At 38.3% G+C, this 27732-nt stretch overlaps 1 protein-coding gene across 2 annotated transcripts in view; it reads left to right on the top strand.

Annotated features, from left to right (window-relative positions):
* The window catches only part of LOC134542196 (constitutive coactivator of peroxisome proliferator-activated receptor gamma-like), a 131212-nt gene extending 114318 nt beyond the window's left edge, over positions 1-16894 (top strand). For both annotated transcript variants that reach the window (XM_063386259.1, XM_063386260.1), the window contains exons 10-12: positions 5936-6145; positions 7987-8082; positions 11751-16894. In XM_063386259.1, coding sequence (XP_063242329.1) covers positions 5936-6145; positions 7987-8082; positions 11751-11804 — 360 coding nt within the window. In that variant the 3' untranslated portion in view covers positions 11805-16894. The remainder of the gene's footprint in view (positions 1-5935; positions 6146-7986; positions 8083-11750) is intronic.
* The last annotated feature ends 10838 nt before the right edge of the window (positions 16895-27732 follow it).

The raw sequence follows: 27732 nt of genomic DNA, 5'->3' as shown, positions 1-27732 counted from the left end.
CACACATTGCTGATACCACAGCTAAACCTGAGCATCTGAGTTTAGTGAATGCCTGAACAATGTTTTCTTGAACATCAAAATCATTTGTCCACTAAAATTCATTTTCTTGAAAAAATCAACGGAACTTAATCTTAAACTAATTAGATTTTGTTTTTTTTTAAAATGCATGTTGGTTATGTTGTGTTTTCACCTTGTTTAAATGGACATCAACTCATTACACTGTACGACTATCACATATTTATTCAAAATCGCTCTACTCATTATGTTACATTCACTCTCCACCATTACATCACGATCCACTTGCCGCTCTACCACTTCCTTTCATAGATACCAACTCTCATAGATGCCAACATCACATATCACAACACCTTCCCTTTTATAGCAAATACATCCACACTCTTGACATATTACTACAATCCAGAAACAGAGCAAAAGTTAAAACGTCATCAGTTTGGGGAATCATATTATTTGGTACTCACTAGTCTTTGTATCTTGCTGGCACTTTCACCTCACGTCCACTTTTTGTACGTCTCGACACATTGACCTTTTCCTTACCACTCATCAGTGCTGGTGGGCACTCTCCCTGCCGCACTCTTGACCCTGCTCCCTGTGACTCTCCTCCTGCCTCGTCTTCTGCTGGGAACCCCCGGAACTCATCATCAGAGTCCAGGCTGGACCTTCTCCTATGCAACTCAGGAGCAAGGCTGGATGGTCTCAAGTGATGGGAGTTCCTCCGCACGTGCTGGCCATCCTGATCACGGACAACGTATGATCTCGGAGTCGAAGACTTGTGTACAATTTCTGCTGGTTCCCACTGATTGTTTCTATTTAACAAGACCCTATCTTGGTGCTCGAACTCGGTTGCCTTTCTTGCCCGTTGATCATACCACTGTTTGATCTTCGCTTGCCTGTTACGTAGTTCTTCTGCTACCTTTCCCTGAACTTCCGGTTGTAGTAACTGCTGCCTCATTGGTAGTTTCGTCCTTACCCGGCGACTCATTAGCAACTGTGCTGGTGACAGGCCTACAGCAGTCAGAGGAGTGTTTCTGTACTCTAGTAACATGACAGGTAGATCACTAGACGAATCCGAACACCTCCTCAACATGTTCTTAGCAATCTGCACTGCTCGTTCTGCAAGCCCATTCGACTTTGGGTAGTGAGGACTTGCTGTCACTACTTCGAAGTCCCAACTCATTGCGAACTGCCTGTATTTATAGGAGTTAAATGGCATATTGTCTGAAATAATGAGCTTTGGCACACCATGAGTAGCAAACACAGATTTCAGTCCTCTTATGACTTCATTGGCTTGTTTATTTGCTACTGGTACTATTTCAATCCACTTGGAATAGTAGTCAATGACAACCATATAGCTGTTGCCCCCATAGTCACAAAGATCAATACCAAGTTTCTCAAACGGTAATTCTGGAATGTTGTGAGATATGAGTGGTTCTGCTTTATTCTGGCTTCTGAATTTTTGGCATGTGAAACACCTATTTACCAATATCTCAATGTCTTCTGCCATTTTTGGCCAATACAGTACTTGCCTGGCTCGTGCTTTGGTTCTTTCTATGCCTAAGTGGCCCTCATGGAGTAAGAGTAGCATCTGCTGCCTCAATGCCACTGGCACTACAATGCGATCATTTAAGAACACTAGACCCTTGTCGAGATGCAAGCAATTCCTTTGGACAAAGTACATTTGAGCTTGCTGGCTGACTTGATGTTTGTGTTCTGGCCACCCATTTTGACAGTACCTCATAACCTCACACAGTGCTGTATCCTTAGCAGTTTCCCGCCTGAACTCATCCTTTCTAGTAGTCGACACCTGACTTGTATCACTCACACTCACAAGGTGAACCATTTCTGCAGACAAATCTTCATCTGCATGTTCCACTTCTGGCAAATACGCCCTTGACAGTAAGTCTGCTACATGCATGAGTTTGCCTGGAAGATACTCTACCGACAGCGTGTACCGTAGCAGCCTGATTTTCATCCGTTGAAGTCTAACAGAATACACATCTGCTATACTTTTCTTAAACACTGGAACTAATGGTTTGTGGTCTGTGTGTACTATGACATGCCTTCCATATATGTAGTGATGAAACTTTCTCGCTGCAAACACAATACTGAGCATTTCCTTCTCGACTTGTGCATAATTCTTTTCTGCTGAGGACAAACTTCGGGAAGCATAGCTGATCGGCTGATCATCACACATTAAACAACATCCCAGTCCATCTTTTGAGGCATCACACTGAATGGACAGTTTTTTGTTGGGGTCATACAAGCCGAGTACTGGTGCCTTGCTGATCAACTCCTTGACTTGCTGCAACACATCAGTGTGCACTGGTAACCACTGCCACTCAGTATCGTTCTTCAGGAGTTCCCTCAGTGGAGCTATGATGCTAGCTAAGTTAGGTAAAAACTTCCTTAAGTAGCTGATGAAACCCAACACTCTTTGCAGCTCAACTTTGTTGGTGGGTGTTTGTAGTGCTAGAATAGCTCGCACCTGGTCGGGATCTGGCTGCATACCATTTGAGGAGAACACATGCCCAAAATACCTTGCCTCCTTCTTTTTGAACTGAATCTTGTGTACATTGAACTTCACATTTAGCGCTCTCGCTCTCTGTGCTACCTGTAACAATATTTGATCGTGCTCAACTTCATTTGCAGCAGCAATCAAGAGGTCATCAAAGTATACTAGTACCCCTGGAATATCACCAAAGTTTTGCATGTTTATTCGTTGAAAAATTTCAGGTGCACTCGATAACCCAAATGGGAGCCTGAGAAATTTATAACATCCAAATGGTGTGCTGAAAGTGCAGTACATACTTGATTCCTCATCTAGTTCCACCTGGTAAAACCCATCTTTCAGGTCCAACACTGTGAAAATGGACTTATTGTTCAGCTGGCAGCTCAACTCCTCTAATGTTGGTATCATGTGATACTCCCTGCAAATTGCCTTATTCAGGTCTACTGGATCTAGACAGAGTCTGAGACTTTTGTCGCCCTTTTCAACAACAGTTAGGTTGCTAACCCATCCAGTTGGCTGATCAACCTTGGCAATAATTCCTAGCTTAACAAGCTCGTCCAACTTGATTTTTAATCTATCTCTTAAGGCAAAGGGCACTCTTCGAGGTGGTTTAGCAACTGGCTGAACAGATTTATCTACTACCAATGTGCACTTGTTCGGAATACACCCGACTCCCTGAAATACATCTGCAAATTCTGAGAGGAACTTATCTTCCGATAAAACGCTACTGTGTAAGGTGTGGACAAAACTGCGAGAAACTAACTTCAAACACACGCATCCTGGCAGTCCAAGAATGGGCATTCTGCAGCTACCATCTTCAACAACAACAAACTCCAGGCACTCCTGAGCACCATCTGCTGTATTTATTCCACACATTAGCTTAATGACACCCACTGGTTTCACTTTTTTGCCGCCGAACCCTTCGAGTGTTATGTGTGACCATTTCAACTGGGTTGGGCGAGCCAGCTGCTTCACAATACTCTGTGATATGATATTTACCTCTGAGCCCGTATCAAGCTTGAAATATACAGTCTTACCTTCAACCCACATTTCTTGGATCCACTCCTTTCGGCCTGGCTTGGCATCCTCCACCCCGGTCGTTGCTTCTGCCACTTCTAATGTGCTGACAAAGAACTCTTCCATCTCACCTCCCGTTAACCTAACCTCTTCAACTTGGTTGGTGCACACGGTTGCAAAATGATTGAACTTCATGCACTTGTAACATTTTTTTCCAAAGGCAGGGCACTCATTCTTCCTATGTACCCTCCCGCACCTTCGGCACTTAGGACTTCCTTGTTGCACATGCTTCTGTTCAGCCCCCCCTTTGTATGGTACCTGCTGCTGTTCAGTTGATTTCTGCTTTCTTCTATTTCGCCACACAGTTTCAACTGTGCCTCCTCTCGGGTGAATTTCATCATCCGACGAATCCTCACGCCGATTAACAGGATTGACAGCTTTGGTTTGTATAGCGTCGGCACGTTGCTTGCCTAGCTCAGCCACCCTACACTGTTCCATTGCCCGTGACAAGCTGAGATCCGGTTCACGCAACAAACGTTCCTGCAGCCCTTTGTCCCGAATGCCCAAAACTATTCTGTCCCGCACAACACTGTCTGTCTGGTCCTTGAAGTCACAACTTTGAACCAGCTTTTTTAAATCTCTCACAAACGAGTCAAACGGCTCTCCCTCTTCCTGAGATCGGCAATTAAACTTGTACCGCTCAACTACGATATTTTTTACAGGGTTACAATAATGTTCAAATGCTCGCAACACCTTTTCAAAATCCCTACGGTCTTCCGCTGGAAGATCGAATGTGTTGAACAACTCAACAGCCTCGTCTCCTATGAGGTTTAACCACATCGCCGCCTTGACTGCCGATGGTTTGGACTCATATCCAGTCGCCAGCATAAAAATATCAAAGCTCTGTTTGAACCGCCGAAAGTGTTCACACAGATTTCCATCTAGAAGCAGCGCCGGCGGTGGCTTAAACGATTCCATCGCGCCGAAACCTGTATAACCTCTATCTCCACGTGGCACAACAACGAAACAACACCACTAAGGTCACGTTGCGAACACTATGCGATTTACTACCGACTGCGCCATGTTGTGTTTTCACCTTGTTTAAATGGACATCAACTCATTACACTGTACGACTATCACATATTTATTCAAAATCGCTCTACTCATTATGTTACATTCACTCTCCACCATTACATCACGATCCACTTGCCGCTCTACCACTTCCTTTCATAGATACCAACTCTCATAGATGCCAACATCACATATCACAACAGGTTATTTACAATATAAATAAATGTATGCCTATGTATCAGTGTAAATGATTAGACTGTAACAATGTGGTTGTCCATCCCACAAAGTGCAAAGGCTCTGTAATGATAAATTAACAGAAATAGAATTCAAGAGGGAAAGATGGTAATGGAAAGTCACTGTATTGGTTTTAAGCGTTTTTATGTCCAAACAATTTTCGATCGTTATGCATTGAAAATTGTCCTTCCTTTAAGCAGAGATTACACATTAAGGATTTTCAAATACTTTGACATAGTGGTTATTACAGTTAGTCATGAAAAATTACCTCAGTATTAAAAGCTGATGACTTCTCAGGAAAAACTAAAAACTTCAGGCATTCTAGCAAATTTTAAACTATGCTTTAACTAAGACAAATTTTGAAAATAATAATAATAGATAGAAAATTGAGATGGTCTAAAAACTGTTTAACCAAGATGGCGTGTATCAATACCTATCTCTCCCCCTTAAGTAGGGTTACCAACTATTTCCCCCTGACCATAAGGGACACTGAACCCCACCTAATAGAGTGGTGGGTCCGGGGGCCCTCCCCCGGAAAAATTTAAATTTCTAGATGCAAATGGGTGCTATTTTAGCAGTTTTTGTATCTGAAAATAAATTATGCACCTGGTTGAAATATTAAAATTTTTTGTATTGGCCTGATAATTTTTTCAGTGATGAATTTAATACATAAAGATATCATAATAAAGATAGCTTTATCCATTTTCAACTCAACACAATATAAACATAAACTTAACAGACTAAGCGCGGACGAGTGATGCCACCTGTCGGCGTCAACATGAACTATTTGGTGGCCAGTGAACTGCGGAGTAAACAGAGCCTCGCAATGTCGCAATACGTATAACAGGTGGTGCGGCGCAGGCGGGAAAATACTTTTTAAATTTTATGCAGGTGTGTGAATTGAACTTTAAACAAGATACGGGAAATATCACGTCCCGTCCTATCTACGTACGGGATAATTCTTTTAGTCACAGAATACGGGAAATCCCGTACAATACGGGACGGTTGGCAACCCTACCCTTAAGTAATAGTAATGACAAGAGAGAGTGTTATGTTGGACGTCAGCGGCAGCGTGCGTGCGTGCAGGAGCTGCCCACGCCCGTGATGCAGGCCTGGGAGGTGGACGCGCTCGCGGCGCAGGCCGTGCTGGTGGCCGCCTTCAGCCCGGCGTGCCTGGCGCAGCTCCCCAGCCATGTGGACGTGCGCGCAGTCCGTCTCGCCACCTTGTTCCAGCGGGCCACCCGCACCGTCGTCTTCCTGCTGGCGATCTGTGGCTACCCCGTCGCCGCGCTGCAGGTCCCACTTCCCCTCATCTCTCTCCAGATTTTCCTTAAATAGCACTCTTTCTCCTCAAAGTTACATTTTTGTGTAAAAAAAAAAAAGGATAAAATTCTAATTTAGCTGTTTTGTTTTTTTTGTAGGCAGTGCCTGATAAATTTCTTACTAAAAAAAAAAGAGCACATGTAACTCAGTAGGTACACATGATGATAGAAGTGAAAATTCTTTGGAAATTCAAACTTCAACTCGTAATTAAGTGCTCTCTTTGTATCTCTTTGGCGTCAGAAATGTTTCAAACGATGTTACACAAAAATGTTGCATTAAAATTCAGCCTTGAAATTGTAATTGAAATTTTACTCTCATTGCAGCCAAAGAAGTTTCACTTCAAAAAAAATAATTAGTTACACAGCTAAAACAATACTCATATAACACTGTTTAACAATACTGATTTACACAAGTAATTATAATAATACATACTTGAAATAAAACCTATTTCTTGTGAATAAGGCCCGTGGCGCGGTGCACAACGATAAGCTTAAACTATGGGTAAAATACTCCCTTACTAGATGCCAGCAAGGGCTGGCATCAGGCACAGGCGGGTACCTATCTTCGCGACCCGCCTATCCCTGCAGCATGGCAGGGTTCAACCTGAGCCGCAACCGCCACCACGTGGAGCTCGCCCAACACGTCAGAAACATTTCACAAAAATGTTGCATTAAAATTTGGCCTTGAAATTTTCTCCCATCACACCCTAAGAAGTTTCACTTCAAAAAGTACCCGCTACATTCCTGCAAGTGGAGAAAGAAGAAAACTGGCGAGATTACGGACGGTTTGTCTGTATGTGAATATGTAAATATATATAGTTGCAGACCACACAGAAAACAAGCCAACGTTAACTTTTTTCAGAATATAAAAAAAATCATTAAAAAAACTTATAAAGTTCTGAAGATGGAGTGAACAAAAATTTTTACTCTAAAATCAACTCACTTCAGTTATTAAATGCACAAAACAAAGAGTAAAAATTACTGACAACAGGGTAAACAGCTTTGGACGACACATTGGTAACAGCACAGATGGAGGTGGTGATAAAACTATGCACACAAATAAGGACAATCCAAGGACGATAACAGAGTTGAACACAATAGACTGCTTGCAAAGAAAAAGCTGTGGTGTTTCAGGAACTGAAACCAGACCATAATTTCTCACCAAAATTGTTAATTTTTGGTTACCATAGCACGTCTCATCTTTAGATTGCAATCTGGCAACAGTGTTAGCCATTTAATCTTTAATGCAATCTAAATAGAAAGAGACTATATAATTTATTTTCAACAGTTTTGTATCATAAGTTTTTGTGTGACTTCACCCAGTGTCAAAAATCATTGCAAGCTGACAGTTCTGAACTAATAAATTGGTTTGTGCTTCACGTATGGGCCATTATTAATCTGTTCAATTCAGTATGTTTTTAAAATTGTAAAATAATGACTGGAAATTACTTAACTCCAAAAATATATTATAGCACTTGGTTGATATAAGTCAAGTAGGTGGCCTAACTTGAACACTAAATTGAGGGTTTCCTAATTACTTATTTTAGAATGTGAAGATAATTATAATAAAATAAAGCTGTTTCAAATTGTATATTGTAAATCCTATCTAATAACTTCTCAGCTTGGCATAGTTTATAATTTTATGTATGCTGCACAGCAAAGACAAATACATGATTTGATTTTATTGTATGTATATTTTGTATTTTGTAATTGATTTTATTAAGATAACGTTTAGTCTCGATCATAAGCAAAACAGTAATTTTGCTTTCTAAATAGAGTATTATTATTTTAATTTTCAGTTTTTTTATGTCATAGACTATGCCGTGGCAGTACTTCGATGGGAAACTTTTCCAAGCTGCGTATCATCTGGCCAAGTCTGGAGCCAGTGACGACAAGTTGTGTGACAACATGGCAAGTATTGTGGTTTTGGGACTCTTTCATTCCTTTTTGGTCAAAAGGAACAGGATCAGTGGCGAGGCGTGGATTAAGTGCAATTGTAAGCAATGGATCAAACCATCCGTACTTGAATTACTAGAAATTGCAAACTCACCACTGGCATGTACAATGTTAGCAAACTACTATAAATACAAGAATTGAGCTGCACATGCCATTTCTAAAACTACATGAAAATAAAGTTTTTTTTTTAAATGTTGTTTCCAATATGTTTATTAGATCTTGCACTTAAACAACATATCTAATGATATTGTTGTACGTTACAGTCCTACAACATGCTTACTTTTATACAAAGTGTAGTACATAAATATTTTGTCAACTGGAAAGTGTGTGTCCAAAATACCATAACAAAACTTGGGAATAAATCTCATTTGAAAATAGTATTTAAAACTCAATTCCTTAAATTTTGGTTCATTTAATGTGTGATGTCTTTATAACTTTTGTAAACTTAAAATCTAAAACTGTTTTTTTTTTGTGCATGTATGATGCAAATGGTGGAGCTCTTGACTTTAATTTATGTGGAATGCTTCCCATTCAATTTAATTTTGATGCTGAACGTTTCTGTTTTTGATGACCTAACTGTCAACAAAACACTTACTCAAGTTGCCATAAATGATGACTTTTTTGAAAAAAAATAATTCTAATACACTACAGTGGCAGATCAAAAAGTCTGTTAAGGAGAGGACTAGATTTTACAACATATCACTGTGTATTAAAAAAAAATTGCATTGTCATTATTCACATTTATCTGTTGAAAGGTAATCTTTTTGTAGAATAATCCATCTTCTCCACTGTTGGCTATCCATCACAGAGCTTTTCATTTCAGTGCATGAAGTTGTATACTTAATGTCAAACAATTCATGACTTTTCTATCATCTTCTTTTTCCATTTACTATTTCTGCCACCCCATTCTTCTGAAACAATCCAGCTTATTTATCTCTTTTTAATTAATTGTAACATTTAACCTGTTCTCCAATTCTTTATGCTATGATCCTTTTTAACTCCTTCTTTTCCCTTCTACATATACATCTCTAGAGCATTGTGGTTTCTTAAAATAACACTTTTTGGAAAATTCCAGACTTAAATTAAAATCAAAATAACTGAACAATAAAAGTTTTATAAAAAATACACAGTTATATATTTTTTCTTTTATAATTTCCGTTGTGCCATTGTTACAACTTAGAAAGACAGCAAGAGGAAAGGAGTTTCAGCATTAAGGCTCCACAGCACACGTCATGTGGGTTTTTTCATTTCAACGGTGGAGTCTTGCTAACACGAACCCCACTAATCCGAAAGAGTTCATAATAAAAAAAATAAAAGAATTTTTTTTATTGTAAAAAATTATTTTTGATGTCTTGACTTAGTATGTTTAGTGATTTGATGGTTTTAAAAGTATTATAGGTAGGAAAAAATTATTTGGTGATATGTAGAAAAACAACAAACCGAAAAGCTTTCAAAACACCACGTAACACTGAGATAGAAGTTATATAATAGAATTAAGTAGCATTTAACCAAAACTTTATTCAAATCATAAATAAAGTAATCTATTGATGTTTGAAATTCAAGGGATGTCATTTCCAGACAAAAAATTGTACCAAAATGGATCAGAAAAATTAATTTAATTTGTTTCACATTTTAAAACAACAAATGCTCACTAGTTTATTTTTATTGTTCTGAATGAACCTGTTTTAGATCAATTTATTATTAATTATTTTATTGTAAAAATGCAGCATGTAAATTTTACCACAATTTTGGTGGATTAGGTGGATTAGGTATTAAAAACAGCTTTTATAACAATAAAAACCATAACACCAAAATTGTCTGTTTAAAAAATTAAATTGGAATAAAAATGAAACCATTAATCTTATCTCTATATAACTCATATTGCATAATAACTTTTATAGATGTGTATTTTACCGAACACTGTTGCATTACAGCATTTAATTGGCTAATCCAAAATTATGGTAATCCAAATAGGTTTCGGATTAGTAAAACTCTACTGTATTATTTTAGGACCTTTCCTGTAACTCGATCATAATAGTGCTCCTGTATTTTGTGTTTCGTCTCAAATTTTCTCCTCGCTGATACATCTCGTCACTGTCCCATCTCACTGTTTCACCCTCTTACTTCTGTTACAGTGGCGTCTCGTCAGGGCAAGCAAGGCAAGCAGTGCTTGCCCAGGCAGTTTCCAGACATTGTATTTTTTAAATAAATATTTTATTCAGAATAGTATTTTACTTTGGCTCGTGCAGTTAGGTGTATTTATTTTTTACACTATCTTCTTGGGACCCAATACTGTGCGCTGTGCGCTATAAAAAAAGAACTCGTTGACACAAAAACATGCTGTTTTAGAAGCGTTGCTAGGTTTAGAAGCTCTGGTAGGATCGCTTTCAGCAGGAAGGCTGCCGCAGTAGTTTCCTTTCGGAAGGGGGGTGGCATGGGACAAAGGTTCAGGGAGGGGATTGGCTGGAAAAATACGCGGTAGAAGCTACGAAGGTAACGCTTTCTTGCCGAACTGGAGCGAACATGGCCGAAGCAGACGGTGGAATTTTTCCGCCGACTGCTTCGGCTATGTCCGGTACAGTTCGGCACGGCAGGTGGCGATGACGCGTTTCAGTCGGCGGTCGTCTCTCGGGGCGCGCGCATCTCTCCCGCGGGCTGTTGGCTGGCAGTGCGTGGGGGATTTGTGGGCGTACGATGATACTACACTCCCACTTAGTATATAAGTAATGTAGAGTAGGTATTTTACTATCAGAATAATGTAAGTCAATCATTATTTTTCAAAAATAATGTATTTAAAAAAATGTCAATTTTTCTACCTGTGGAATAGTCAATGTTCAGTTAAGAAAACTACTTAAATAGCACCATTTTGTACCTTGAAATCCATATTTTCCCGGCGGAGGGCCCCCAGACCCCCCCCCCCCCCCCCACAACCTCATCATGTTTTGGTGTGAACGGAGTTATTGCTTCCCCTCATGTAAACCTCACGCCTCGCCACTGTTCTGTTATGTTGATGAGATATTTTACTTAAGTTGATCTATTTTTTTTTCATCAAGTCATTCCTACAGTAGGCAGTTATAATCATACTTGATTGTATCAAGACTCCAGTATTAAGACTTCGCATCACCCAGGAGCGAACACAGAATTTCATTCCATTGGGGGGAGGGGGGATAAAACCACTTTTCCCACTGTTTGCTTTCAAATTATTTCCATTTGATGGCGAGATTTCTTAGGATTTCAGGGGGGGAAATATAATTCCCCCTTGCGTACACCCGTGGCTTCATCTACTATATATTGCTTTATCACATTTTTATGTTATTATTTTTATCCAAGAAAATTTCTAGGGATGTTTCTCTATGTTAGCATGCTAGATGTTCTGCTATTTGTAAAGAGTCAGTCAAATATTTGTAATTAAATGACATGACACTTGCTACAAGCTTTCACAGGTGAGTCATGCATAAAAAGTATCTTCTGTAGTTAAACTATTTTTTAAAATATTTCCGTAAATAAATTTGAAATCAGCAAATAACTAAAGATTGAAGATGGCAGGTGAAGAGGAGCCAGTGGGAGGCACCGAGGAAAGGTCGTGTGTGTGTGTGTTCTGACGGCGGACGCTCTGGTTGCAGGTGGAGGCCATGGAACAGCTGCAGCAGGTCAGGCAAGCCGTGTTCCACCCGTGATGTCTCAGCCGTGCTCCGCCCCTCCCCGGCCGCTCGGTTCATGACCGGCCGCCGAACAGTGGCGGGGATCTTGTTGTTGTGGTGTACCTGCTGGAGTTTTAACATATCGTTTTCAGATTTTTCTTGTGCAATTTTTGATGACAAATGTTTTACACAAGTATTTATTTCCTGAAACAATTTTTATAGATATTATTTTAATTGCATTTAAAAGAATAACTTTATACATAAAGCTTTCAAAGCTTTTTGTATGTTATTTTTTTAGAGCATTTCAGTTTTAATATGCAGATATAACAATTAATGCTTTGACTGTTCTCTATTAAAATATTGACCTCTTTTCAAAAGATTTAACTGTACATGTCTCCTTGTTAATCGTAGGTCATAAATGGAATTAGTCAGCTCATTAGTCCATCATTTGCCAAAACTGAAAAAATTGTTGTTAAAGTAATGGTGGTATACAAACTGTCAAAAAAATTTAAAATTCTAAATTGTACTTCTTGAGAGAGCCACAATAATTTTCTTGAAAATAGCATAATGTTGTTAGTATACAAGAGAGTACTATTGAAAAGCCAATACTTATTATTTTCATAGTAGTGAATATAACATCCACATATTGTCTCTCTGAGTTCAGGTTGTAATAAATAAAATGAAAGAAGGCTTCCATTTAGGGGAACTGGCGGTCTGGCTCATGAGCCAAGTTTGTCACACACCACTAGTCTAGAGAATTGATATGTGACTCTACTGAGACATTCCTTGAATTTCAAACATTAAAAAAATCTTTTTTTGACGTGACGTCTAATAAATCGATGAACTCCGGCTGCATGCACGAAAAAGGATGACTCATTGTCCCGTTACGTTCATTGTCCCGTTACGCTCAATGTACGCTTGCGCCGCATCTATCTCTCTTCCACTCGATTGGAACAACCATCGATTTGACTTTTTCGAGGCACATTAAATTTGAAACACTCCCATTTGTTTCCTACTTTTCCTATCATCGTCCTATCCTTAACAGAAGAACACAGATTGGGAGAAGTTAAATAGCAAACATGTATAAAAGTTATAGTTAGAATAATCTCTTCGTTAAAGTAATAAACATATTTGAATTAATGAGTGCAATTAAAAGTAAATTTATCAATTAAATTTCACTCCTTCTTTGTATCCATACAAAATAGTGATAATTCAATAAAAATGATTCAATTTTATTCATAAAAGTATGCAATCATTTCATCAATGTTTTGTTATGACGTCACGTTAAACTATAGTCCGTAAACCAACTTTACAGACAACCAATTTTTTTTGTGGTTTGAATTAAATTTTGGTTAAATGCTACTTAATTCCTTGATGAAACGTGCATTTCAGTGCTACATGGTGTGTTAGTTTGCATTTCGGTGTTATGGCGTGTTTCGACATGCTCTTCGGAGTATTTATGGTTTTATCGCGTTTCACCAGATAATCTTTTGCCTGCTCATCACGGAGTAACAACAAATGCAATGCTCAGGGGGCAGCTCGCCGGTGGAGAGAGGGAATACTTGCTTTTGGGGCAAGCATTAGGGAAGTGACACCACAGTGCTGCATTTTTAAATATGCTGCTGTGACATTTTGACAACTCTCGTCTTGCCGACCGCCACTCCTCACGGGCACAGCCCAGTGGAAACATGATGACAACTCTCAAGCTGTCTCCCGGTGGTGTTCAGTTTATTATTGTGCACTTCATTGTTAAGTTCAAGTGAATAATTATTGAACATTTTGATTGATCATTCAGGTGGATTATTGAAGGGTGAAATTTCACTTCTAACGTATGTTGCAGCCAAGCACCCATTTTTTTTTTATCTAGGACAATTTCTACAGATTTTTCACTACATAAGCATTGCGTTTTGAGTTTTGTAGGAAATTTTGTCTCCTGATACATGTTGAATGTTATCTGCGGTTTGCAAAACATCAGACAAATATTTGCAGGTACCGACCTGAAATTTTTTTCCCCGTGTGGGTTTCTAGAGCTTGGCTGGACATATTAAAAAATTGCTTCAATAGTCTCATTTTTTAAATATTACTTTACAAAAATCTGAAATCATTAAATAAAAGAGCCTTAATTACGAAAAAAGTGAACTGCGTAGCACTTGTAAAAACAAAAGCCTGCTATATTTTCTAGCTGCGTTCCGACTCAGCGCACCCACAGTGCTTACGGTGATGTTGCGTGCAAGCTGGCATAGTAGTGCAACTGAATACTTGTACTGGCTGGTTGTGATAGTGGCCAGAGACAAAGTATGAATATAGACAGCACATGCAAGGTGCAAATTAGAAACATTTTTATCCCCTCAACAAAACAGATTACCTGCTGATAGAAATATCAAAACAGTTTGTCACAGCGGACCGCAGTTGGCACTCTGTTGTGATTCTAAAATCTCGGTTCACTTTTGTATGTCAGAGTTTGAATGCAATAAAAGTTTGATATTTTATTACTAATACATTTAAATGTTGTTACAGGTGAGAATCCAGGTGCAGAAAGGATAGCCCGATTAATTAACTAGGGTTTGTTTATTTATCAACGTATATTTACTCTGTTTCCCACATTACAACAATCTGAACGACTGTCCGCAAATTAATTACATTTTTATAAGTTCACTTTTTACTCTCCGCACTGGAGCTCAACTTGACAGTGGCTTCAAGACGAGTTTGTTGAACCTGAAGCAGGAAAATTTGAGGATACATTCTTTAACATTACTGTATAATAAAGTAAAACTATTATAAAAAAAATGGGTGCAAGTATATATGTACGCACGTTAGAAGTTATACTTACTTTGCATATTAAAAAAAAACTAACTTTAATTTTTCATACAAATAATTAATATAAATAAAAAATAAAAGGACTGGTGTGATATAAATATGGCTGATAAAGTATAAATTCAATCAAATTAAAAATTCTGTAAGTGGTTGTACCATGGTCAATGGACTCAGGAAGTAGCGCCATTAGATGGCAGTTAATGTTAAATGCGATTAAGACAGTTGTATTGCAATTTGTTGTGCTCGTCGCCAGCTAAACCTAGTGTGTAACTTTATGATAGCTATCTGGACTTAGTGGGGGTGTTTACCAAGTGATGTACTTCTCCCCGATGATTATCTACAGTTCCCCTTATGTGTGTGTATCGAGGAAATGTAAAGTGTTTTAGTATGTATTATCATGGCAATATGATAAATTGTAAAGGTTGCCTTCTCTTTTAATTAAAAAAAAAACACATTGGTGCGTTGAAAGTAGACTTTTACTAGTGTCTGTACATGTCTTCAATCAAGCCTAAGAATTAATCAATGGGTTAATGATAGCTAAAAATATGATTAGTAACCTTGGAAATGTCTGTACATAGTGTCACAATGTTAATGCTAACACCAGATCCAACCTCAGAGTTGAGAGTGTAGAATTGTGAATTACGAGTTTTGAAAGTAGGCAAAAGTATGCAAAAGTATGAGAAAGTATATAAACTTTTACGAACGTATTTGAAAATATATGAAATCATACGCTATTGCTGCCATCGGTAACCCCGTGCCATCTAGCGATATTCGTGTATCGCACCATCGGGCAATCCCTCACTGGCCATCTCTCTCATTTTCCTTTCTCCCTCCACGGCAGCATTAGAAAGTAACGCAAATGTTAAATGTGAGAACCTCTTATAAGAAGTGTAACTTCAAAAATAACTGTATGTATCAAAGGAGTGAAGTAGCGGAGACCAAAAATGTAAAAATTATACAAATTTTTGTATTTGGTCTTATTGCCCCAGGTCAACATAAGTGCAAATATAGAATGCCACTACAGCACTTTTCCTCAATGCCTGAACTTAAAAACAAATGATCAGATGCAATTTCATAAATCTGCTATAAGGTTTAGTATAATTTATCTTTACATTTGGATTATTTTTTACATATTTGATTTGCCACAGTAACTAGAAGGGATGAAGCCAAGGCTGTTTCCAAACACCTCCTTAAAGGATACTTCAGCTTAAAGGTTCCTTAAAAAGTGAATCTTAAAAAATGTTAACCAGTTTTGTTGATCTTTCGTATTGTTTTAAGGATCCTTGCAGAACTACCGATGCAGTCTTTTGTGAAAGGGCAAAATTGTTCACGTGTTTACATGCATCCTTTAGAATTTTCGGGGGTTTGTGGTAATTCTTTAGTACAAAATGTGATGATATTTGGCATTTGAACCAGCCAACTGCTGATCATATTTTTTTTCTCTCTGTTTATTATTGTGAATTTATCAACTTATTTGCATACATATAAATATTGCTGGGAAATGCATCATGAAGAATCCAAACAAAAATGAATGACTTCTGAAATGTATTATATTTTTTGATACATCAGATTCTGAGAGTAAAGAAGCCGACCTGACTATTCGGAAACAGCCAAAGCTTCCTGCCCTGCACATTAGTGTAGGTGGGGAGGACAGTAAGTGGCTGGACAAGAGCTCAAGGCAGCTGAAACTGAAACCACGTTTTGTAAAAGTGCTGAAGTGCTATGCTCTCCCCAATCCTGACAAGCATGGAGAAAAATAAACAATGTCGAAATGACTACTTCTGATGATAACTTAATTATAAGTATTGAATGCTGTTGTATTGTCTTTTTAATTTGTATAATCACATTTATCAAAGCACAATACTGTTGACAGCTGAGAAAATAAGATACATTTAACTACATAATATTTTTGCAGTTTATAATGGATTACTATTCAATGTGTTGTTGGTTGTGAATTTGTCAATATAATTGGCTAATTCGTCCTTATACCTACATGTATTTAATCTTCAATGGAAGGATAGTGTCATTTTTCTTGTGATGAACAAACAATGGTTTTTTGCAAAAATTTTGAATTAGGTATTTTTTGCTGTAATTTCTTTATGGATGTGTTTGTGTGTATAGTTTTATTGCATAAAGTATCTATGTAAAGATGTTTTACATTATGTACTAAATTCTGTTTTTTAAAAATATTTTTATCTTACTTCTGTCAATACTAAGACATTAATTGAGTAGGTGCATACTGTATATGATTTGATAAAATACACTTACATGTGTTTATAATAAAAAATTTGTAGAGAGTCTGGAATTATTTCTTAAGGAAAGCATGTGATTATTACAGTCTTTTCATACTTTTTATGAACTATATGTACAACTGATACTTGTTTTAGAAGTAGGTAATTAAGAAAAAAAAATTGTCTCTGAGAACTTTGTGTTCTACTGCAAAGGGTATAGTAGTTGTGTCATGTACAAGTGATGCCTGCTACTCAGGGCTGTAGCCAGGATTTTGTGAAGGAGGCTGTCCAGTGTAACCATATATCAGATTTTTGATGAGTAAGTATATTAGTGCTATTAAAAACATAAACCACACATGTAAAGTTTGTACGAAAGACATGCCTAAAGTAACATGGGTGCAAACTGGCATTAAATATAGACTACATGGAAACATGCTTCAGTGTACGAAGCATGCCAGGTTGTAATGGGGAGTAAATACATTATTGTAGCCAGAGGCGCAAATCTGTAGGATTCGCAAGGGGGGCTGTGCAGGTCGAGAGTTTTGCATGTGGGGTTTACCGACACAAGACATCTCTGGATACCATGCTTATATGTTGTTATGTTATATTATGTCCATATTTTGGCTTGAATGCATGTACAATACGCCGAAAACTTTAAAATATATAGAATATATTTTCCATAAAACATAGTTTTGAAATGAAACCAGTTTCACAGTCATGCTTTTGCAAGTGCAAGCGGGTCCCCCTGGCCCTCCCGGGATCTACGCCCATGATTGTATCCCACCAAGGATTACGAATCCTTCGAAAATCATCTCTCTGTAACTTCATGTAGCTAAGTCGCTGTAATTTTCTTATTCTGTCTTCACTTATGTATTTTTTTTAATCCTGGAAGAGAGGGGTTCGGACTCCACAGGCTACGTCCCTGAGCTAAAACTCCTGACATCCCCTCTGTTGCCCAGGTGGCTGAAGCAGGCAAACTCAACTGTTCAGTTCCTTTGCATGGTGTAATCCGCACTGCCTAGGGAAGAGTGTTTAAGTTCCATTACTTTTCAACAATTCTTCAGAACAGTTGTTCCCAAAAGGTGTTCCACGGAACCCTGTGGTTCCGTGCATGGCCCCCACATTCGATTACGGGCCCTGGACCCAGGATCGGAGACAAACCCCCCCCCCCCCCCCCCCTCCCTACAATTTTACAGTCACGTGCTACATTATAATTGCATGGTTATTTCTTACCTACACTATTTTTAGAATGTTATTCAACCTGCAAATACAGGGTATAATTATGGTTATTATTTTATAAGTCCAAACTAAGCTTTATTTATAAAATTATTTATTTATCTCACACACTGAGATAAGAATAAACAGGGCTGGGTCCAGTGCCGATCCTATCAAAATTTTTAGGTGGTGCGAGATCTAAAAATGGCGCCCCTCTAAATAAAAAAAATATTGTTAAACTGGTTGCTTAATTTTCCACCAAAAAAAGTAGTCGCCTCAGATTATTTAGCCGAATTACTGCTGTCTAAAATGTCAAATCTTAGAAATGTTCGTTTGACCAGTTTGTGCGATTACCTATATGTGATAGATGTAGTGGACAAATGACAAATAATAATAATAAATATAATGATTGTCAACTTTAATTTATTCTAAGTATGTTCCATGCAAACATTAATCAAAAAGTATGAAGACATGTAGTAAAAATATTAAAAAAATACCTAAATAATCACTTTTCTAGCTTTAGCACTTGCAATTTTTTTTATCAAGTCAGAATAATTCAACTTTTGGGCAATAGCATTTTCTATAGACAAAATTTCAAGATCGGACAGTCTTTCCTGACACATAGTAGACCGTAGGTAGGTTTTTATAAGTTTTAATTCACTGAAACTTCGTTCTCCTTTGGCAACAGTTATAGGCACAGTTAGCAAGATACGAAGCACTGTCCATACATTCGGGAAAATATCTTCCCAATCATTTTTTTTATAAGTCGAAGTACTTTTATTGGCTCTCCTGACTGAAGATCTCTTAGTAATGGGTTCAGGCTCACAAGTTCTTCAACCATTTCATGACCAGATATGTCACATTTTTCTCCATCGGTTAAAGTGATTTGCAATTCAGCACAGGCTTTTTCCAACATGGATTTTTCTGGAATTATTTTAATGTCGTATAAAAATGACCATGTATCAGTGGCGGTTATTGCATTAGAGCACACTCGCACGTGAACCCCCTCGCCTCATTTAAATAGGCACCTACTGTAATACTTAAATATCATACACATAGAATAATAAATAAATGCAACCCATTTGGTCTTATAACCATTAGCAATATTTTCCAAACCCGCCGCTATAGAGTAAGCGCAGCTTGCCGCTGCCTTGTTGGCTGGGATCGCACGTGCGATGGAGGCTAGGCGGGCGACGGCGCGCCGCTCGGCTCGGAGCGACGTGGTGGGGGTAGCTCCCCATTAGCCAGCCTAGGAGCACAGTCCAGGCGTGCGCAACACTATCCTGTGCACGGCGCGATATATCTTGTCATGTTTCTCCCATTTTTGCTCGCTCTTCGAGAATGATGACGGCGCTGTTTGTCACGTGTTATTGTTCTACTTTAGTGCGTTTAGTGCGACGTTTAAAAAGTTTGTTTTAACTACTAAGTTAAGTTACTCGTTATGGCCTTGAGTAAGTTAAGTCTCAGACATAAAAATACTGGTGTTCTCTAATTTGTCATTGGAAAGGAAAATCTAAATAAAACAAGCAGGCAGGCCAATGCCTAAACTTACTATAGTGCAAGTGACTAAGTCAAAAAATAGGGAGTTCAGGAGAGAATTTAAGCAGGACATTTACGAGAAAAACTCGTGGATCTGTGGATGCGAAGAAACCAACCGGCTCTATTGTTTTCCCTTCCTGCTCTTCGCGAAACGAAGTGGTGAATCTAGTTCTGTAAGTTTTGGCGTCTCACATTTGTCTCACTTAAGTCAAAAAATAAAGAAGCATGAGAGTGCAGAAACACATTTGAATTCCGTCCTGGAGTTTCATCTTTTGGGGAAATTAGACATTTGCCAACAACTTGATTGTGCCTACCGTTTGAACATTAAACAACATAACGAGCAAGTTACAAAAAGTCGTTATGTCTTGTCTAAAATTATAGATTGTATAAAAATTTGCGGGGCGTTTGAACTCGCGCTGCGAGGTCACGAGACACAAGAATCTGCTAATCCTGGAATTTTTAGAGGGTTAATTAATTTTTCAGCAGAGTTAGACAAATCTTTGAAAGAACACCTTGCAATTGCAACTGTTTTCAAAGGGACTTGTAAAGAAATCCAAAACGATTTGCTAGATTGTATGCTTAAAGTCTGCCAAGAATACATCAAAAAAGAAATTTCATGTGCAAGTTTTGTTTCAGTGATTGCAGACGAAACGACAGACATATCTTTATTCCAATTGGTTATAGTTTTTCGCTATGTGTTACCTAACGGGCAAGTAGTAGAACGATTCTGGCAGTTTGTAAATCCTCCAGGACACGATGCTGCGTCAATCGCAGAATGTATTCGCATTGTTTTGGAAAGTATTGTTGACAAATACGAGAAATTGATATCTCAGAGTTATGATGGGGCTAGTGTAATGAGTGGGCATCACAATGGTGTTCAGGCCATTATTCAACAAAATTATATATATGCGCATTACGTGCATTGTTATGCGCATCAGTTGAATTTAATTGTGGCACAATCGACAAGCCACAACCAACAAGTCCGTGTATTCTTTTCCAATTTGAGTGATATAACTAACTTCTTTAGCCACTCACACAGAGAATTGCTGTTCTTGATGGCATTGTTGGCAGGAGAATTCCTCGTGCTTCTTCTACAAGATGGAATTTTAAGAGTCTTACTGTTAACACGGTGTACGAGTACAGAAAACAAATGATTGAATGCATGAAAAAAATTGAGTCGTCATGCAAGCAGTCAACAACAATCAATCAGTCGGGAGCTATTCGGCGTATGTTGAATGATCCAGTGTTTGTATTTTGGCTGACAGTTTTTCACAATATAATGCTGCACGTAGACATTTTGTCTAATCAGCTACAAAAAAGGAGCATCGATGCCGATAAAGTCAGGAAACATGTTGACAGTTTTCGACTTTCATTTGAGAAAGAAAGAGAGAATATGGATAAAGTGAGAATGCGAACTGAAATGTCGGTGCCAGAGCAGCATTCTAAAAAAAAAAGTGGAAGATGTTCATGTAAATAGAACTGTTGCAGCCAAGGTAGTATGTGATGTGATTACTAATCAAGTAAAGGAGAGGTTTTCTTTCACAACATATTATTCTGCGGTATGCCTTTTTGGTCACGTCCGGACCACCCGCTTCAAAAAGGGAGGGGGGGGAGGGGTTCGGTGATTCTTTATAAAAAGAGCCTAATGCTGTGAACCCCCATTTTCAAAAGGCACCAGCCGCCACTGCCATGTATCATTGAATTTTGACAGTTGTTGAAAACGTGTAACCAATGTATTCTCAATTGTGTCTATCATCGGGTAAAAAACGTTCATTTTATATAATTCCTCCGGATCAGTTGGTGTTTCATCTAAGGCTTCGTATTCAAAAAGTTTTTTTCTTCGCGATCGGACTGCCTTAAAAACTTGGTTTATTTCGGCTAGAGACGCTATTTCTTTAGCTGTAATTAGAGTTGAGGAAAAGCTACGGTACTCTTTCACGAATTCCGAACAGTTTTTCAGTAATTGCGATGCATTTGGTAAGTCCATAGTTTCAGACTGCATAGCTTTACTTACAATGTTTACTTGAAACAATATATCATACCAAGCCACCATTGTAATTATGAACTCAAATTGCTCCATATTCTGAATAAGCGACAATGCCTCTGATGCTGCAACTGAGTCATTAGTTTCTTCATGAAGATTTTGAAGGGCTTCACGAACTGAAGTGTAGTTAAAGCGAACAGCAGCAAGACTAGAAACTCTACTCTCCCAGCGAGTTTCGCAAACTTTTTTTAATGATAATCCGTCTATATGCTTGGATATCACTTCCCATCGTTTGGTTGATCCAGAGAATAAAACAAATAGTCTTTGGAGAAATCCAAATAAAGAAACAGATTTAACGGAACTTTTGGCTGCATCTGCTATCACCAAATTCAAGCCGTGGCGGCTACATGGATTAAAAAATGCCCGAGGATATAGGTTTAAAATTCTGGTTTGTACACCTTTGTTCACTCCTATCATATTCGCTCCATTATCGTAGCCTTGACCTCTACAATCGTTCATTTCTAAATCAAATTCTTGTACAATCGAATCAAGAAAGAGGCCAGTGAGTCCTGCTCCCGAAGAGTCACTTACTGGCTTGTAAGCAACAAAACACTCTCGCACTTCCACTTCTTCTTCGTTAACGTCAACGAACCGGAATGTTAGTGACATTTTTTCAATGTGGCTTACATCAGGAGTGCAGTCCATAATGATGGAGAAGTATTTAGCTGACTTTACCATATTCACTATATTATTTCGAACTTCACTTCCAAGTAAGCCAATTAATTCGTTTTGAATGCTTTTACTGAAATAGTGGACATTAGTCTCTTTATTTACAACACGGCGGAGATGCTCCATCATCACATTGTCAAATTTTCCTAATAATTGCACCAAACCCAAGAAGTTGCCATTATTAGGGGTGTATAATGTTTCAGAGCTCCCTCTAAACACCAAATTATTGCCTGCCAAAAAGAACACTATCGACATCATTCTTTCGAGGATAGCAACCCATCTCGATTTCTCATCTTCAATCTGTTTTTGTAATTGTTTGTCTATCCCGCTACAGTTCTTCAACCTAATCGATGCTTGCATCCAACTGTTCAAAGCACGTCGGTGATCTGAGGATGTTTCGTGTGTTTTGAGACGCGTTGATAAGTGCCGCCAGTCGTCAAATCCTTCTTTTCCCAAATTATAGTTGGGGTTTGTGTTGAGTAAACGACAGCAAAAACAATATACTTTATCTGCAGACTTAGAGTACACGAGCCATCTTCTTTTAAAAATCTCCCCACTTGGCATTACTTTTTCAAAATGTGAATTTGAAAAATGACGGCCGTCACAATTCTTTGGGTAATTTTTGTTGTTCATTTCATTACAAACAGGGCCTCGAATAAGTATTTCATCTTTTGTTGCAGAGTCAATAATAAGCGGCCATTTTGAAATATCATCTAGTTTTCTCTCTTTAAAAGATGAATGATAACGATTCATCTGTTACAACTTCTTCTGTAATATTTTGAGATGCAGATGAGGTTCCAGGAACAGCTAAATCTTCTTGAAAATGGTGCTGTGCATCTTCAAGATCAGAACTTTTTTCAAGCGGGTCTTCTTCTATTGCTTGTTGATATAGAAGTTCTGGTGATGGTCAGATAACTTTTCGACTCTCAAAAATTTTGATAGCATATTTGCAGATTTTTCAGTTTCGGTTTGCTTTATCCGTTTCCTTTTTAAGTTTTGTGCACCATACAATTTTTTTGAAGACTGTGACATGTTTTGTAATCTGTAAAAGACACATTTAACCATCACTCGTTACATACATGATATCAGGAAATCAGTGACATAGAATAGGACATACTTGAGTTAAAGATTTAAATTCTGATGAGCGATAATCTATTACCACGGACCCACGCGATCGAAATCGCCGGCAGTAGCCAGTTATAAAATAATTCAATTAAGTTTTTTTCCTTTATTTAAGTTCAGGGACTATTTAAAAAACCCGTTTTTTGCACTTTTAATTAATTACGGACCTGTTTTTAACCACCTTTATTTAACTGGCAGTTAGTATAACTGATTGATTTTTCATTTATTTTCCACTAAAAATACGTAAAAACTCAGTTACGCTAATTGTCACTTAAATAAAGGCAGTAAAACAGGCCCTTTGACAAAACGTTTTTTAATAGTTATTGGACAAAAAATAAATAACTTTAACAAGAGTGATATATAATATATAGTAGGCCTATACAAATTTGTTAAAACAAACTAGTACCTACACCTTTACCACCTTATATATAAAACGCAGCATAGGCAAAGATTAAATAATAGTTATTACGTAACAGGTACATCACTTCCATACAAAAGCTACCATAAATACACTATAATAAATACACTACAAAAGCGCAGTACATCGGGCTGCAAGGAGAAACGTACTCGACAAACGCGCGTAATCATTAAATGCCTAAGACACCGTGTTTAATCTCGCCGTGCGGTTTCGTTCGTTGATAAGTGGATATGTCTTATCGCAGTACCACAGAATACACTAGAAAGTAGTGGTGCACTGATATGACTTTACCGATTACCGATTCTTGAAACGTCCGCTTTATATGGTAATAAATTATTACGCTATTCATGTTTGGCCTTTGTGTATAATCATATTATGTTAACATTTAAATAAGTTAACATTCTTATCGGAAAATAACTGTACTAAAATAACGGAGATAATTTCAGAACGATTGTGAACGTTTAGAACAAGTAAACGTTAATAACATTTCAATGCAATGTATATGTATGGAAATTAAGTGTCGCCAACGTCTTGTCGTAATATGTATGTCTTATTCGTTAAAACAAACATCGCCGAACATGCACGAAGACGCCATATTTACAAAACTTTGGATACGTTGCTGTTTATATGCGATTAATCGGTATCCGCATCTGTGCTCCACTACTAGAAAGGAACTGATATAAACAATACTTACCTACTTCTGTTTTCTATTAAGAATTCTTCTGTAATAATCTAACGACACACACACACTGTACAACACAGATATACACTCGCGCATGTTTGAACGACTTGGCAATTCAATAGACAATGCTTGCCTAGCGAAACAAGTGACGGACGAAATCTAACCCCGCGCCCCACTTGCCCCTAATGAACGACTGGAAATTGGAAGACTCAGGCGCCAAGCAGTTCAAGTAACGGCCGGATGAAGCGCCACTGTAAACTGTGGGACACAGGATGTAAATAAACAATTGCTAGTAACGTAATACGAATGAGCCACGTTAAAAGAGCTGTCGTAAACATAATCATTATTAATTTGGATTCATTCAATTTGGAGATCTGACACCGTGACTTCGGAGGGCGGGTACCTCAATTCGTCCATTTTCCCGTGAGACCGATCGTCACCGTCGTTCGTCTCATGTGTCGGTTGATTTCGGCGCCCCCTCCCTTGATGGCGCCCGGTGCGGTCGCACCGCTCGCACCGCCCTAGGACCGGCCCTGGCTGGGTCCGGGCCCTGGACCCAGGGGTCCATCCAGCCCCAACCCTTGTGAGGGGCTATGGTTCTGCGGCAGGGTCACAGGGGTTCCGTGAGTCAGGACGAATGTCATGTAAAGCAGGCACAATTATTGTCAAATAACTTTCTTTGAAGGAGTTGGGGTTCCGCCAAAAGAAAGGTCAATCACAGGGTTCCCTGGCCAAAAAAAAAAAAAATTGGGAACCGCTGCTTTAGAGCATTGTAGACCTTAAACATTTATTTATTTATTTATTTTAATTTGCTACATGCCGACCAACAGTTGTTAAACTTCTGTGGTTGGCACGACACACATAGACAAGTACACAGTTATCACTGCCAATGTATGGACTCCCTCCCTTGTCGGTACCATTGCAGGCAGAACATGTCTAACTAGCTAACAAACGAGGGCTCCACACACTAGCAGTGACAACAACAAATACAAACAAATACAAACAAACACTCATATAGAAAATAAATATAAAGACAAAATAATATGAACAGACACAAAACATATAATTACTTATTACTAAAGACTATAAATTACAGACAGAACATAAATCTAAACATTTCAAACAAGATACAAAAGTTTATGAAAACATTGAACGGATACTAACTTGGTACAAACATTAAGATATCAAGTGTAAAAAAAAATCTGTAATGAGAATGATTGCAATGAAACAAAGAACAACGTGATGTGAATAACAATTTTACATTGAGAGTTTATTAAGTGAATATAATAACACACGATAAAGTGTTAGGAAATATTAATTTTTAAAATACTAGAATTAATTGAATAATTCCTTATAGACAATTATATTTAATATATTTATAAAAAAAGGCTCAGGATGTTTATTTAAATTTATTTTTAATGTCACTCTTTCTCAGCACACCATTATTTAACAGGTTCATTTGTAATATGTACATACACATTAAATTGTCTGCACGAGGGGTGAAGAGCATTGGTTTTGTTCCCCAGTCATGCTGTGTACTAGCTTCAGGTAATGAGTGAAAGAAGCAAATAGAGCAGATTTTCGAGTTTTAGCATAAGAAGCAGAGAACAGATTGTGGAATTTAAGAGTAGAGTGAAGTATGTTTTAACAAAATGTTTTTTCTCAACCTTGTTACTGGCTCTAAGAGTGTATGCACTATCAACAGTACTTTTTGACTTTCTATTCGTAGTATCGTGTGGTATTGAGATAGTTCTTTCCCATTTCTGTGGTTGCCAAGCAAATCGCAAAAATTACCTGATGGAACATTTAATAATCAGATATACTTCAGGCTTGCTACACAGAAAAAAAAATTGTACTTTTACAAAACAAAATATTCCTATGTTAACCAGTTGCCAAGAAATATTTTGTAATATTACAAGGGAAAAAAATGTAAATTTGTACAACACCTGGCTATGGTTATGTTTTGTTTGTTCTATCTTTTTATTTCACACTGCTCTCTCGAGACATACATTGTACAAGCCACCATCGTTCCACACACTGTCTACCAACCTCACACCTCTAACATCCCTGACGTCACGTCTTTCACTTACACATATACAACACCTTCCTTTCTTCCCAAAGCTGATATTACTGAAACTTATTGGGTTTCCTAACAGTTCGGCCTGTTCTTGTAATGTATACTGACTCCCAGCCTCCAGCCTTATCCTGAGGTTGACTGGCTGTATCACTCCTCACCCCTCTACTGCATTGGCCTGTCTCTTGGTCAAACCCTTTGAAGTCAGGTGATTTACATCTCCTACTGTCTTCACTCTCTTCACCACACTCTAAGTTGATTTCCTGCTCCTTTCCCTCTCCTATAGTTTCATCAACAATGTTATAGCTCCCCCATGCTGCTGTTTTGGGTACTTCAGAGTTGGAGGGTCTTAGATATTTAGTGTTTCTCTGAACCACTTGACCTGAGTGCAGTGGCGTAGCCAGGATTTGTGTATGGGGGGTGTTAAGGAGCATGCCCCCCCCTCCCCCCTGTATTAAAGCGGGGGGTCCGGGTCCTCCCCCGGGAAAATTTGGATTTTAAGGTGTAAAATAGTGCTATTTTAGCAGTTTTCGGTACTTAAATTTAAATATTGTAATGGTAATATTTTTATTAATTTTAATATGAAATTTGTTTGCGTGATGAATAAGAAATTAATTAAAGATTTGGTGCTAAGGGGGGGGGGATGTTTGAACCCCTAAAACCCCCCCCTGGCTACGCCCCTGCCTGAGTGGGTCCTAACTATGTATGAACGTGGTGCACTGTGTTCCTCCAGAATTGTGGCTGGCTCCCACCAAACCCCTCTGCATGACTACTGTTTGCCCTTTCATATATTCTAAAGGCTTCCTTGGAGCTCTCTGGTCATAATACATTTTAACTTTCCTCTGCTTCGCAATCAACTGTGGTTTTGTATTAGACTGAATCTTCGGGAGGAGATTATTCACAGTTGTCGGTATCTGTGTTCTGACTAACCTACTCATCAACAGTTCTGATGGTGACACATCCATACCCGCCAGTGGTGAGTTACGATATGCCATCAGTGCCATCCAATATTCCTTACCCTCCTCACAGCTTTTCTTCAATATGTTCTTGGCGATTCCTACACCTTTTTCGGCCATTCCATTTGACTGTGAATGTAGTGGGCTGGATGTGTGTATCTCAAACTCATGTTCATGTGCAAAGCGTGTACATTCGTATG

The sequence above is a fragment of the Bacillus rossius genome (genome assembly GCF_032445375.1).
Source record: "Bacillus rossius redtenbacheri isolate Brsri chromosome 4 unlocalized genomic scaffold, Brsri_v3 Brsri_v3_scf4_2, whole genome shotgun sequence".
NCBI classification, from domain to species: Eukaryota; Metazoa; Arthropoda; class Insecta; order Phasmatodea; family Bacillidae; genus Bacillus; species Bacillus rossius.
This window is presented reverse-complemented; position numbering and strand designations above follow the sequence as displayed.